Source organism: Abramis brama, assembly GCF_963993115.1.
Source record: "Abramis brama genome assembly, chromosome: 15".
NCBI classification, from domain to species: Eukaryota; Metazoa; Chordata; class Actinopteri; order Cypriniformes; family Leuciscidae; genus Abramis; species Abramis brama.
In genome coordinates this window covers 21,538,292-21,552,375 of record NC_139977.1, presented here as the reverse complement: position 1 = coordinate 21,552,375, position 14,084 = coordinate 21,538,292, and the positions used below count along the sequence as shown (strand labels likewise).

Sequence of the window (14,084 nt, the reverse complement as noted above, 5' to 3'; positions counted from 1 at the left end):
GTAATGCTTCATATGGCCTTGAAAGCATTAGCTTGATCAGGCCATTACATTGGCTCATTTGGGCAAAACAATTACATGTCAAGGTATCTAGTGCCACTTAAAAATTCAAACTCGACCATCAAAGATATAAATTACTATCCATTTGCAAAACGAATGTGAATATTTCAAATGTGAAGTTAAGGTACACAACAGATGTCTATGCTCTGCCAGTGGCAATCAATCTGATGATATATAATAATGCTAAGATCTCTGAAGCACTGTGTTGACATCCACTCACAATATACATTACCATTGAAAAGTTTGGGGTCAGTAAAATGTTTAGTCTTATGCTCACCAAGGCAGAAATCAGAGCAAAAATAATAATTCAATTTTGAATGTATAAAAGAAGCATTTTATTAAAAGTGCTGTATATACACAAGGAAATGACTGACCTTTTATGAGCTAATATATACACAATCCAACTAAATAGGTAAACATTGACAATTAAAGCAATATAAAAATATATATAATTGTGCCTTTTAAAACAAATTTGTTGGAAAGTCACTGCACTGGTAACATGTAAATAAGGCAAACACATGAGAATCATTTTATCCTGTACAGTTTCAAATCCTGACATGATTATTTATGACCTAAACCTCATAAAAAAATAAATAATAAAAAACAATGCTGACAGTCCATTCAAAGCATGTCTCTAACGGTGGAATTGAGAAAAGCATCACTGTTGGCTTTCTTGGAAAGCTCGCTCTGTAATGGGAAACAAGACAACACATTTGTTAACACATTTTTACGAGCTGAACACAATCATTATTATGTGTGGGTCTTAAAATGTTAATGATCTCTCTCAGGGGAATTAGCGGTCACAAATGAGCATCCTTCCTATCACCGATGCTCCATTTGGAGTTAATATACATCCGGGGAAGTGGTCTAGAACTGAGTGATTGGTCTTACGGTAAAGGCTGAGTAGCTCATTGGAACCAGTTTCTTGTCACTGTTGAACTCCTGCAGCGGCACGCGTGTGCCAGAGCTGGCCTCTGTTGTCTTGCTCCTCTGTTAGACCAAAGACAAAACCACACAAAAATTAAGAAGCATCATTGATCTTCAGTGTAAAGACGCTACCAACAACATACTAAAGAAAATGAGACTTGACCTACAGTTTTACAGAGTACTGATTTTTGTTGATCCAACAGTGTCATCTAGTGTTAGCTGAGGGAACATCTCTATTCTAACACTGAACTTAAATGGTTAGTTCACCCAAAGGTGAAAATTCTGTCATTTACTCATCCTCATGTCGTTCCAAACCCGTAAGACTTTTTTTCATCCTCGGAACACAAATGAAGATCTTTTTGATGAAATCAGAGCGATTTCTGTGACTGTCCCTCCATTGACAGCTACACAACTACCACAGTGATGCTTCAAAAAGTTCATAAAGAGATAGTAAAACTAATCCATGTGAATTGAGTGGTTTAGTCAAGATTTTCTGAAGAGACACGATCACTTTATATGATGAATGTAGGCTTTTATTCACATATAAACAATCACACATCAGTTGTGGGAAATGGAAGCTCAAGCATGTTTGCTTGACTTGCGAGAACCAATGAGGTTCATTCTCGTGTGTTACGCAGCACGTTTGAGATTCCGCAAGAGGTTTGTTCTCGTGGGTCAAGCAGGTTTGGTTAAGCTTCTGTTTATGGTTGCCGATCAATGTTTATGTGAAAAAAAAATGGCTAAATTCAATCTGTTCATCATATAAAGCGATCGTGTCTCCAGTAAATTTGGACTAAACAGTTCAATTCATATGGATTAGTTTTATGATCTCTTTATGAACTTTTTGAAGCGTCAAAGTGGTAGTTGTATAGCTGCAATGGAGGGACAGACAGCTCAAGATTTCATCAAAAATAGCTTATTTTGTGTTCCAAAGATGAGCGAAAGTCTTATGGGTTTGGAATGACAAGAGGGCGAGTACAGAGTACAGAATTTTCATTTTTGGGTGAACTAACCCTTTAAGTCTAACCACATTCATTTTGGACTGATCTCAAGCCAAAAGCTTTGATCACAGAGTTTAGTTTTGATTGCCCCGATCAGGTGTTTTCACCTTGGCAGAGAGTTGAGGCCTTCCTGGCACACACAGAAACGTGGTGGATGAGCAGCTGCTGCTGCCGCTGGCGCTACTGATACTGTTAACGGTGGCAGTGCGAGGTGCCAGCTGATTGGGTGTCTGAAACATTTGAAAGAGGAACATGTGTTTTGATAAAATCCTTGTTTTTGCACACAACATTCTCAGTAAGAAAACGAGTACCTTTTTAATTTTGTTAGGGGTGGGGGTGGTATATGTTGCTCCGAGGGCTCTCTTTGTTGGAGTTTTAAACTGAGAGATTTCGGTTTTCTTTGTCATCTGGAAAGCAAGAATCATTCAGGTTAGTGTAATAAAGCTAAAAAAAAAAAAAAAATCCTGAACAAAACAGTATGTAAATGTATCAGGGTAAGATATTTGTCACCAAGTATGTACTACTAAATTGCACGCCATCTGATATTTTAAACACCCATAAAGTGAAACTCGCCCGTTCATTCTTCTCCTTATCTTTCAGCAAGCGATGCTCTTCCCACTGGCTGGAGATGAAATCCATGATCCTTTGACCTTGCACAAGGAAGAAAGACCCCTTATTCTTTTCCCATTCTTCCACACGGCCTCTCAACTCTTCTTCCAGCTGTATGTGTAGAAATACACAGGTAAATTGACAATTTTTTTGTTGTTCACAGCCACAACTTGTTTACAATAGGAATAGGTCACCCCAAAATTAAAATCATTTTTGAGGTTGCAAAACAGGACATTTTAAGTACCTTTGGGAGCAGTTTCTGCACTTTGGCCCTGTCCTTACTCTCTTTGAGCAGAGACCCTCCTCTGTTACTGAAGCGATTTGGATCCGCAGCCTTTCTCTGGTAAGTGAAACGTATAGAACAAAATGACACGTGTAAAACCACATAAGGTTGAGTTGACTGTAAGCATGGGACTAGAGAGAACCTCAAACTCTTGAAAGAGAGCCCAGTTCCTCTTCCATTTCTCTAGGTCCTCCAGTATGGGTTGTGCTGTCTCATAGAAAGCCATCATTCTCAGCAGCTCCGTGTCATGGAGGGCCAGCAGTTCCTCGGTGTAGTGATCTGTTCAACCAGAATGAAGTTAAAGCCCTTTTCCATTAGCAAGGAGTCCATTTTTATTGACGGATATTTGAATTGAATGATTTTTGAATTTAAATTAATTTGCTGAGAAAAGCTAGGAATTAAAGCTAAACTAATGTTACTTTTTTGTTCAAGATTAACAATTTAAATATTGAGTCGATAAATCATCAATCCTTCACGAAAATGTGTCTTAACCTGATTCACTATGGTAAGCGCCGCGGTCACCTATTATAAGTGTTAATATTTTAGACCAGGCGGGAAATTGCGTACATGTGTCACTCGCCTGTGCGCATCTAATATCCCGTAAATAGAAAAAAGTTTGCTCTGGTTACTTTGATGTGTGTTTGGTGTGGGAGTGGCATGGGTTAGTTGTCACAACGAGCGAGAAAGGTTGGCATGGAGCACGCTAAATCTTCTCCACCTCCACGGAATCAACCATTGTAAAAAAAAAATATATATAAAAAAAAAAAAAACAGAACAGAGGAGTCTGCTGGCAAAAAGATAACGAGACAGAGCTCATAATTAAACGAGAATCAACATTGCCTTGGCTTTCCGGAGATGGCAACAACCGAGGGATCTGAAATGTTGTAAAAGCGACATGAAGATGGCATTATTATTATTCACCAGGTGAATAAAGGATTTTATCCAACAGATACTCACTGACAGAGTTCATTGTAATTATCTATTGTAAAGGGTCATATTCATTTGAAGTCAGGCAGTCAAAGCACAACCAAAACAATGTTCTTCCGCAAAATCTTTCTCCACTGCAGAAAAGGTGCTTCCGGGACAGAGAGATCGGTTTAACTCAGGCCCTAAAAACTTGCTGGTCTTGAACAGAGCCAGAGAGCGGGTGACTGAGAAACGCTGCCGCTGTCTCGTTGAGCAATCTAATAACGTCGCACTATATTGCTCTTTATATCTAAATATATAAAACTATGCGCACTAGAGAGACCCAGTGTGCGAGAGAGTGAGTGAATCAACAGTTTCAGTTTATTTTCAAATATGACAGATGAGAGTACCGGTGGATTATGCGAGCTGCCAGTTTTCTAGAATCACTCCCTGTACTGTCGTCAGCAAAACTGAAGTGCAGCACTGCCTGCAGAAACACCAGGACGCGCAATGTTTTTTTTTTTTAAAACAACACATAGCAGCATTACATTCATTCGTTCATTACTCAAGTCTGTGGAAACACTGTTGCGGTTTGCAACAGGCTCCAATTCGCCTGGGCGAGAACAGGCTCTGGCTCCAGAATGCGAACCATACTGGTGGAAAATGGGTAATATTGTACCTTTAAAGGGATAGTTCAACCAAAATTGATAATTCTGTCATTTACTCCCCTCATGTTGTTCCAAACTTGTATGAATTTCTTTCCTCTGCTAAACACAAAAGAAGATATTATGAAGAATATGGCCAACCAAACAGACCCAAGGCCCCATTGACAAAAAAATACTCCAATTGTTTGGTAACCGATATTCTTCAAAATATCTTCTTTTGTGTTTAGCAGAAGTAAGAAAGTCATACAGGTTTGGAACAACTTGAGGGGAGTAAACGATGACAGAATTTTCATTTTTGGGTGAACTATCCCTTTAAATATATTTATATGACTTGACTGCTTTTAAGTTTTGGGTAACTTACTATCACAGAAGTGAACATTGAGCAGCTCTCTCTGTTCTGGTCCAAACATGCATTTGTCCCATAGAACCACAAGTTCCTGTCGGACCTTATCAACCACCTCCTCCAGTCGAGCCATTTGCAGTTTCTCCAGATGTTCCACACAGCCCCGCCACTGGAAGAGGAAATGCATTTGTTGGTAAACCACCAAGAGAGTTAAGATCTATGACAGGGTTCTAGTGCTCTGAAATGACATCCTGTGGTTTAGATGGAAAAGCTCTTACCCGCCTGATATCATCAGAGAGAGTGCTCATCGCAGCCTCTCGGAACACCTCGCCTTCCGGCTCAGGACAACTCAGACGATTCCACAGGCTCGTAGCTCGCTCCTTGAGTTTGTCACGAGCTGAAATCAAGGATTCCTTCTTCATTTCAAGCTGTGTGGAATAAATATTAATTAAGCATTAAATGCATTTTTCTGGGGGCGTATTCCAGAAATCAAGGTTAACTTATGACACACACCGTGAACTCTCGGTTGATTAACCCAAACCTTGCTACACAGGTCCTAAAATCAATAGCATGTGCTGAATACCTCTGAAGTAAACTAACCAGAGCAGGTTATGTTCAGAGAACATCGCTATGGCTACTTACATTGTTACCTCAGGTTTTGAAACTGAAAATTAAGGTTATCCGCTTACTCAAGAGTAAAACGCACCCATGTAAGTCACATAATCTGCTTTCTGGAATACCCCCACAGGCATATGATCAGCTATACAACAACAATCACTAGTAAAATTATTATTTAATTTAATTATTATATAAATTATTAAAATTAAATAAGTTAATATATGTAATATACTAGTGCACTGTAAAAAAAAAAAAAAAAAAAATCATAATAATAATAGTTATTGACCAGCTAGCAAATATAACAGGTTTATATGCTCTGCAGTGATTTTTATTTGCATTCGGCATGTTCATTTTGGACCCTGGCTGAAAGGCTAAAGTTGTTCTGTACATAACCGCTAGATGGCACCACTAGGTATGGTGTGGTATCCATATCTTCTACCCACCCGAATCAGATAAAACAGTTACATTTTCAAAACTGAAACTACTTTTTTTTAAATAAAATGATTAAAGTGTAGCACCTGGCTGAGCAGCAGTTTCAAGGCTTTGATATTGTCATGTGTGAGCAGAAAAATGTCAGTGTCGGGGCATATGGACTCCCGTTCCAGACTGCTCTCTGGTTCATGTCCCATCTCGTCCATTAAAGTCCTGATGTCCTCCCTGAGCCCAGAGAATACCTTCACCCTGCTCTCCTACAAACACAGAGCTAAAATGACAAAAGCATCCAGGACAGAAACTCATGAGTGTTCAGAACACTTTCAAAAGGAGAAAGGATACATACTTTTTCTTTGCCGAGTTTCTCGACATGATCCTGGAGTTCCTGCAGCTGGGTTCGAGAGGGCACACTTCCCGAAGGAATGTAGTATGGGGTAGCGCACAGAGTCACGCACAACTCTTCGTCCTGCTTCTTCAAATCGCTCAGCTCACTCAAACGTTCATTCTTCTCCTTTAGAAGAGAATCCACACGGCACCGAAGGTTCTTCTCCAACTGCAGAACTGTAAGATCTTCCTCAAACTATAAAAGATTGCAGGATAACCATAAAACAGGAACTTTCCATTAATAGCATACAAAGTTTGAAATTCTCCGGAAAAAAATTACCAAAATTGAGACATGCCTTAATAGTTTAAAATACCTGATGCGTGTTGATTTTGTTATTTTAACATAATAAACAGCATTATAAAGTAACTAAATTAAATTTTAACTAAACAAAGGTGGAAAATCATTAATCTAAACTTTTGTAATATTTAGTAGCTTTATTTATTGAAAAAGTTTTTAAATTAAAAAACTTTTTCAATAAATGAATGAATAAATAAAGTCTATGGCTGAATCCGAAATCAGCCATCAGTATAATTCACAGCTCTTACTTTGTACGGCTCCACTGTCAGTTCCAAGCACAGGGTATCCAATTGTTTCTGGGAAGCAATGATATCGGTTCTAATGCGGTGTCTTAAGGCCTCTTCCTCCATGATCATGGAATGTAAAAGCCCCTAGAGAACATGTATAATTAAGAGTAAGTATAGAGCCTAAATATGTGAGGGATGTGATGTCTGCAAAGGCATAACTTACATCTATATGCTTTTTCACAGTTTGCATTCGCTCCACTCTCTGTTCTTCCATGATGCCGATGCTGTCCCATATGTCTACAAGCCTGGCCATCGCATGATTGATCTCAGTCACAAGAGAGAATGCCAGAGCCTCGCTGCTCATGAAAACAAAAGCAAATAAATGAGATTAAATGAATATTGAAGGATTTTGAGGTTTGGGACTGACAGTCTCAGTATCAATTCACTTTCATTTGTATCTTTTTGCAAAACAATGAAAGTGAATGATCTCCTTTTGTGTTCAGAAGAATGTTACACAGTTTTGGAACAACATGAGGGTGAGCAAATGATGACAGGATGTTCATTACTGCTATTATTATTATCATATTTTTTTGGCTAAACTATCCATTTAACACTGTTATGTGAACACCAAAAAAGTTTTTAAAGCTTCAATAAGACTCGCTGGATTACACAAACGCATGTAGTTAGGTAGGTAATGTAACAGTTATGTAACTAACATGCGTTTTATGTTGCCACTGCCAGCCACAGTAAATACCAGATAATGAGACACGGCCATAATATAATTTAATCTCGCGATGTTTAACAGTCTCCGCGTATACACACTTACCTTCTTCGACAAGACATCGTTGTACCGTATTAACGCACAACTCCGTCGATAAACTAAATATAATAAGACTTATAAAAATTAATGACAGTCGTCTATCCCCGCAGCCAGTGAGCGGTAAAAATTTGAATCGCAACTGACGTGAAGTCTTCTTGTCTTCTTCACTGGATTCAGCGTGAAAAGACAAGAGACTCATATAGCGTCTGTAGTAGTGCGCCACTTTGCGTCCTGGAGCGGAATAGTTTCCTTATCATAATAATCAAACGCATTCCGTAGTGATTTATTGATAACGAAGGTTTGTTTGGTTTTCGTCACAACCTTTTGAATGTTAGTGTGATCAAATATTGGAATAACCTTCAGATAACCTGTGGACCTTTGCTCCAATCTTTTTTCTTTTTTTTCCTCACAACCTCTATGATGTTAGTGTGATAAAACATCTTGGAATAACCTTCAGATAACCTGTGGACCTTTGCTCCACCAAACATAATAGATAAGAAACTACACATTTGTTGTAAAAGAACTGAACTAATGATGAACCGTGCAGCCAGGTGACCTACAAACCACAAAATCTGCAGTCTGTGGAGAATCTTCAAATCAGGTAACGTTACAGTAAGCTGTAATGACACTTTTGTATGTGTTTCTTGGCCAAAACATTGGCAATTAGGGTTTTAAACTAACTTAGGTCTGCAGGGGGTCCAACTATTATTGTTTTCTCTCAAAATAAATGGAGTGAACAATAATACAATGTTAACTGAAAACAAGTAGCACAATAACATATTATAAAGTACTAAAATTAAAACGTTTTTGAATGTGAACACACAACAAAATATGTAAAAAATAATAATATGTGGTTTTATACAATATTTATCAGGGGATTCCTGCTCCGTCTCTCCTCTCAAGGCATCATTTGTCTGAAAAATATACAGCTAACCCCTGCTTTACAATATTCATGTGCATATGTAAATAATACAAGTACAAGTATAAACCTTGAGGTAGCAAGTGTATCCAAATGGTGAAGTCCAAATAGTTATTGACACAGGTTTAAAATATAATCACTTCTCCAGGTGAAAATCATCATTCACTTTTATTTCCCAAGAAAACCATAAAAAACATATAAAATACAGTAGTAGGCTAACTTAAAATCACAACTCTGTATTGCCTTCTCATGGTCCTGTGTTTAAATTTTACACTTATTTTTGAGGGATTAGTTTGTCATTAGAAATATATCACAAAAACAGCTAAAAAAGTTAATATGAGACATAAATGCAATTTTGTCTTACAGTGTATAATCATAACCCCTGAATTTGTACAGTAGCTCAATATTCAGAATATTCATATTCAAACAGGAGTGGAATTTTTGTGCCATCAATTGATGCTTTCATAAACTTGTTCAACATGAGAGAATTTTCCAGGAGTTGAATTTCATGTTTCAAATGTTTTAATAGAAACGTTGGTTTTTTCCAGCTCTTGAGGCCCATTTGTGGACACATTACACAGACGAGTCATTAACCGGTTGTGTTGTACCAGTAGCAAAACAAACAGCGCTCTGGATGGTATGAAATGACAGTCTTTCCATGTCTTTGTCACCAGCCCCAAAGAAAGAGCCTCTCCTTAAAGAATCTATTATGGTTGTGTTGCAGCCAGCTAGAATTACATTAATGCCAACTTCTTTATAGTCTTTTAAAACCGCTTTGAAGGTGCTCACTCCTGTTGTGTCGATTATGGAGATGCAGGAGCAATCCAAGATGATAGTATGAAAATCTAAGTCTTTTGAAATCAAGTTTACACTTACATCTCCATTTGTTTGATCTACGCTATCAGTCTTCTTCACAGCTTTTTCTCTAGCTTTTTTCTCCAGTTTTCTCCTGCGGGTTATTTCAAGGAATGGCTCAAGATCAGTTGCTTTATATAAAGTCTTTAAAAAGAAGTCTTTGTTGGCGTAGAAAAGAGGCGCCTGAAAACGAAAGATCTTCACTTTTGGAATAGGCGAGAGATTATCATACTCTTCCATGTCCTCATAGTCATTGCTTTGTTCAATTTGTCCCAGTAACGAAACCTTAGGATTCTGAGTCTGGACCACCACACAGATCATAGAGAAGACCACTCCGATCAGCAATCCAAGCTCCACGCTTATTAGAGCAGTTGAGCTCATGGTCACCAACCAGACAATCGCCTCAATCTTGCTCTCACGCCATTGTTTAGGGACGTCTCGAAATTTGCGCAGGGCACCCCGCAGACTGACGATGATGATGCAGGCGAGGACACATTTCTGCAGGGCGTAGAAAAATGGTGCAAAGAAGAGGAGGACTAGAAGAACCACTAAGGCACTCACTACGCTGGAGACCTGAGTCTGGCAACCTGTTGAGTCCTTCACCATAGTTTTCGCAAGGGCAGCACTTGTAGTGAAAGAATGGAAAAATGAAGGAATTATATTGCAGAACCCAATTGCTATCATTTCTTGATTGGGCCTAACCGTGTAGCCATTCTTTTTAGCAAACATCTCGGATAGAGAAACGGTAAACGCGAAACTGATGACAGCTAATGGAATGGCATCAAATGCTACCCGGGGCATCAGTTCAATGCTTGGTACCTTTGGAGGAATGAAACCAGTTGGAATGGCACCTGAGATACTGGAGCTAAACTGCCCGTTTAAATCAGCAAAATGGGAAACTATCGTGGCAACTGCCACTACCACCAGTTCTGTGGGCAGTGGTATCTTCAACCGGTCTTTGTAGCGATCCTGGATCTCTTTTCCTGCAACCAGCACTATGATGCAAATGGCACTTGTTATTAAGTCACAGAAGTTGGTTTTGTGGATGTTCTTGAAGATGTTGATCCAGGTGACCACCACTGTGCCGTAGCCTTGGTGTCGAGGGATCTTAAGGCCAAGCAGGTACTTTGCCTGAACGGTGAGGATAGTACAAGATGCCCCAGTGGCAAAGCCATCGAGCATAGGAGCAGAGAGATAAACGGAGACGAACCCCAGCCTGAGAACAGCCATCAACACCTGAGGAGAAAACACAATACACCTTCAGGTCAACGACATGACAGATTTTTTTTCCTAATGTATTCATTTAGAAGTAAATAAAAAATACAGTTCATATGTACAATGACTTGATTACACTTCTTTTATAATGAGCTTTTTAAACTTCTGTATGTGGATATTTTTGGGGGGCATAAAGTAAGAATGTAAATATAAATCATATTATTCATTTGGAAGATGTCATTATTAAGATTATATATTTTTAAAGAAATACATTTTAACAAAATAGTTTTAATAAGTCTCTTAAAGTATCAGATTTGACCTTTTTATGACAGTGCTCCCACTTTTTGACACCTTATTCCTGATTTATTTATTTAAAATAATGATTAAGATATGTCCACTCGCATGTATTTAAATTAAAACATTTTACTACTTTTTGTTTGATAGTTACAACACATTTTTGAAGTCATAAAGTACATTTAGCAAATTTCTTAGACCTTGCCAGAATATGTACGTACCTGGTAGACTCCAGCGAGTAAAGTTAAAGCTGTGGCAATGCTAATGGCGTAGCATTCTTTTCCACATTCCATATTCAGTGCCGTGATCTTCAAGTTGACAACAGTGGTGTTGGTTTCCCCAGTGCCATTTAACCCAAATGCGTTTTTTGTACTGTCGTCATTCAAATCAAAGCCTGCGAGGTAAACCTCTCTGTCCACAACTTGTCCAACCATCAGACTCATGAGGCTGAAGATGCCCACAGAAACATGTCTTGACGTCCCCATGAAAAAGTATATGATGTTTGCAAAAAACGATGTGTACAAGCCATAGATAGGGTCCAAGCCGGCCAGCAGGCAGTACGCAATGGCTTGAGGGATCAGTATTATGCCAACTATGAGCCCAGACATCAGATCTCCCCATATATATTCCTTTACCTTGTACTTTGGAAGCCATTTAACTACGGGGAAGAAGTCTGTTAGAGTCCTCTTCACTTTAGGTCCCGAGCAGGAGAGGTTTCGCTGCAACTTGGTCTTGATAATCTCATGAATCCTTCTCCTCTGTCGTACTCGGCGCTTTAGTGGGCCCACAGTCACAGAGTTTAAGTCCTCCATGGCTTCCAGTGATGAGGGACCCAAGCACTGATGAGGCTTTTAACACAGCTCCTGAAAAAGGGACAAAGACCTTTGATCAGTAAGTGATCTCCCTTAAAGATCAAACTGGATGTCTGTTAAATAGGGGTAACTGATTAATCGCTGTGCTTAGAACAAGTCTGAATGGAATACAGTTTTCTCCATTTTCTTTTTTTGGCTGTTTCAAGTCAATAATTAGTCACACAAGTTAACACAATTATCAGAGGTTTTACAGACAGCATTCACCAATCATTATAAATGATTCTCATGTGCTTCTCTTTTCACAGCCTCTACAGCTGCTTGATGTACAGACTAAAGCGGAACTAAGAAACAAAAGCTTGATCTTACATCTTATCTACATCTCAGCCATAATTATTATTAGGATTTTGTATGCACAATGTATTGTGCTTATACAACTCTTTTATGGTGGCAATGATGATAAAATCCATTGCCTTTAATAATCATTGATAAAAGTGACAGCCCCCACTCCACAAATGACAACGTCAGATGTATGTGGCACATTGATTTAAGCGAAGGGATGGGGATATTCAAAGCAATTCTTGAGTGAAAACGTCCAAAGAAAAATCTCACCAAACATTTCTTTTTGATTCCTTGTCCCATTAAATCCTCTTCATGTCAATGTGGCAGGCATCTAAGTTTGTATGTGCCTGTCTTTCTTGACAATGAAAGACGTATGGAATCAAAGTGAACTATGCTTGCATGCTATTTATGTCATAATTGCCTTTTTATTGGAGGGTCGTAAAATCACCACTTAGATAAGACCATTTTCCATGATGACGTCTCATAAAGTTTATTATATTTGAACTGGCATTAACAACTACTTTGCTTTCCTCTGCAGTTGTCCTTGATGTGGTCAAGGTGTCTGATTTTAAGAGAGGAATTACAATCTAAGTGAGCAACTATTAAATACAACACTCACCTGAATAAGTGGTCTCTTAAAGAATATAAATCAAGTTATAAATTGAATGTCAATTTATGCACTAACCTCTTTACCCCACCTCCCACCGGCTAAATGAAAAGCAGTGGTGCAAGTCCATGCTTCAGTATGCAAAAACCTTGAGGCAGTCCCTCATTCCAACGTCAGTGGTTTTCATAGGCTGTAGGAACAGAAGGCAGAAGTGTTGTGTCACTCCTGGGTTAAACATATGCTAGTTTGTAATGTTATGTATTGATTAATAGCAGAGCATCCTGGCATTAAGACACAAAGTCAATCTTTTACTGATTCTTATCAGACGGAGCAAAAACATTTCACACATCAGATTGTTCCATGAAAAATAATTAAATTAATGGAATCAAAGTTTCATTTGAACTAGTTAAATGATTTATAGATTGGACTGAGTAGTGTAACGCAAGCCACATTTTAGCTCATTTCAAAGTTAATATAATTTTATATTTGAAAAGAAAATAACAGAATCAAAGTTTCATCTGAACAAGTTAAATGAGTTTTAAGGAGAACTAGTTTTAGAAGTGGCTCTTTGTTTCAGGCAATGCAGAGATGTGCAATGGCATGTAGTGTCTAAAAATGTTACTCTCAGCATGCTGTTGTTCATGCTACTTCCAGGATCCATGGCATTATACTGTGAAAAATCGTGTGAAATATGATTCACACACACATTTCTGCAGGGTGCTTTTTATCTCTGTCTTTTATCATACATTTTCTGCTTTTTAAATATAGGTCCCATGGAACCGCGTGTGTGTGTGCGTGTCTGTGTGTTTAATTTGCATTATTATTATTGTGGTGTCTAGACCCCTAACAGGAAGGAAAGAGAGAGAGAGAGAGAGAGAGAGAGGATTGTTTTGTCAATAAATAACAAAGGTAAGTTGTCCTATCCACTCTTCTTGATTTTAGTCATACAGTCTTTATCAAGTCTTGCAGGTTGTATAGAGACACATCTCGGTGCACTTTATATTACATGAGTCAGTTATGAGTCATATACTTTATGAGTAAATATGTTATGAGTGAATGACAGAGACATATGGTAGTTGGAACAATGAAGTCTCTAATGTAAGATGTGTCTTAATAGTAGTTGGGCAGTTTGAGTTTAAGTAATGTGTGGAAACCAGTTTTACCAGTTTAATGTTATATTGTCATTTATAAAGTGTTTAAAAAATTTAAAATGTTTCATGGCATGAATGTGCCTAAAGGGATGTTGCTTTATCTACATTTCTTATGAAATATTTTTGTGATATCACACTAATATATAAAGTCTGTGAATAAGAGGAAGCCCACCACCATACAAAGACTGAGGATGAATATTATTTAATGTATATAATACTCACCCTTATTATATGAGCGGATGAGTAGAATGGAGAATACATTTGCCATGCCTTCACTGCTGAATTTCCCGGTGCACAGTAGCTTGACTGAATGGGGCAAAGG

The 14,084-nt window shown here is 38.3% G+C and overlaps 2 protein-coding genes across 2 annotated transcripts; both read right to left on the bottom strand.

Annotated features, from left to right (window-relative positions):
- Nucleotides 1-363: 363 nt before the first annotated feature.
- Nucleotides 364-7,739, bottom strand: prc2 (protein regulator of cytokinesis 2). Its single transcript, XM_084136863.1, has 14 exons — nucleotides 7,577-7,739; nucleotides 6,974-7,106; nucleotides 6,772-6,894; nucleotides 6,188-6,421; nucleotides 5,928-6,098; nucleotides 5,070-5,219; nucleotides 4,810-4,960; nucleotides 3,020-3,156; nucleotides 2,839-2,934; nucleotides 2,559-2,705; nucleotides 2,297-2,392; nucleotides 2,093-2,215; nucleotides 949-1,047; nucleotides 364-744 (listed from the first exon to the last, which is right to left on the bottom strand). Exons 1-14 carry the CDS (start codon nucleotides 7,591-7,593, stop codon nucleotides 679-681), a joined length of 1,743 nt encoding a protein of 580 aa, XP_083992989.1. The 5' UTR covers nucleotides 7,594-7,739; the 3' UTR covers nucleotides 364-678.
- An 899-nt stretch (nucleotides 7,740-8,638) lies between these two features.
- Nucleotides 8,639-14,084, bottom strand: slc26a1 (solute carrier family 26 member 1). Its single transcript, XM_084136699.1, has 4 exons — nucleotides 13,985-14,084; nucleotides 12,690-12,801; nucleotides 11,075-11,716; nucleotides 8,639-10,580 (listed from the first exon to the last, which is right to left on the bottom strand). The coding sequence occupies exons 3-4, from the start codon at nucleotides 11,663-11,665 to the stop codon at nucleotides 9,063-9,065; spliced, it is 2,109 nt and encodes a 702-aa protein (XP_083992825.1). The 5' UTR covers nucleotides 11,666-11,716; nucleotides 12,690-12,801; nucleotides 13,985-14,084; the 3' UTR covers nucleotides 8,639-9,062.

Excerpts from the sequence above, each read along its gene's own strand:
- prc2 (XM_084136863.1), bottom strand. Across the intron at positions 2,935-3,019 it reads CTCTCTTTCAAGAGTTTGAG|AGAAAGGCTGCGGATCCAAA; the intron begins GTTCTCTCTAGT and ends TTCACTTACCAG. Across the intron at positions 745-948 it reads TGAGCTACTCAGCCTTTACC|AGCGAGCTTTCCAAGAAAGC; the intron begins GTAAGACCAATC and ends TTCCCATTACAG.
- slc26a1 (XM_084136699.1), bottom strand. The coding sequence starts at position 11,665 with ATGGAGGACTTAAACTCTGTGACTGTGGGCCCACTAAAGCGCCGAGTA. Across the intron at positions 10,581-11,074 it reads TACTCGCTGGAGTCTACCAG|GTGTTGATGGCTGTTCTCAG; the intron begins GTACGTACATAT and ends TTTTCTCCTCAG.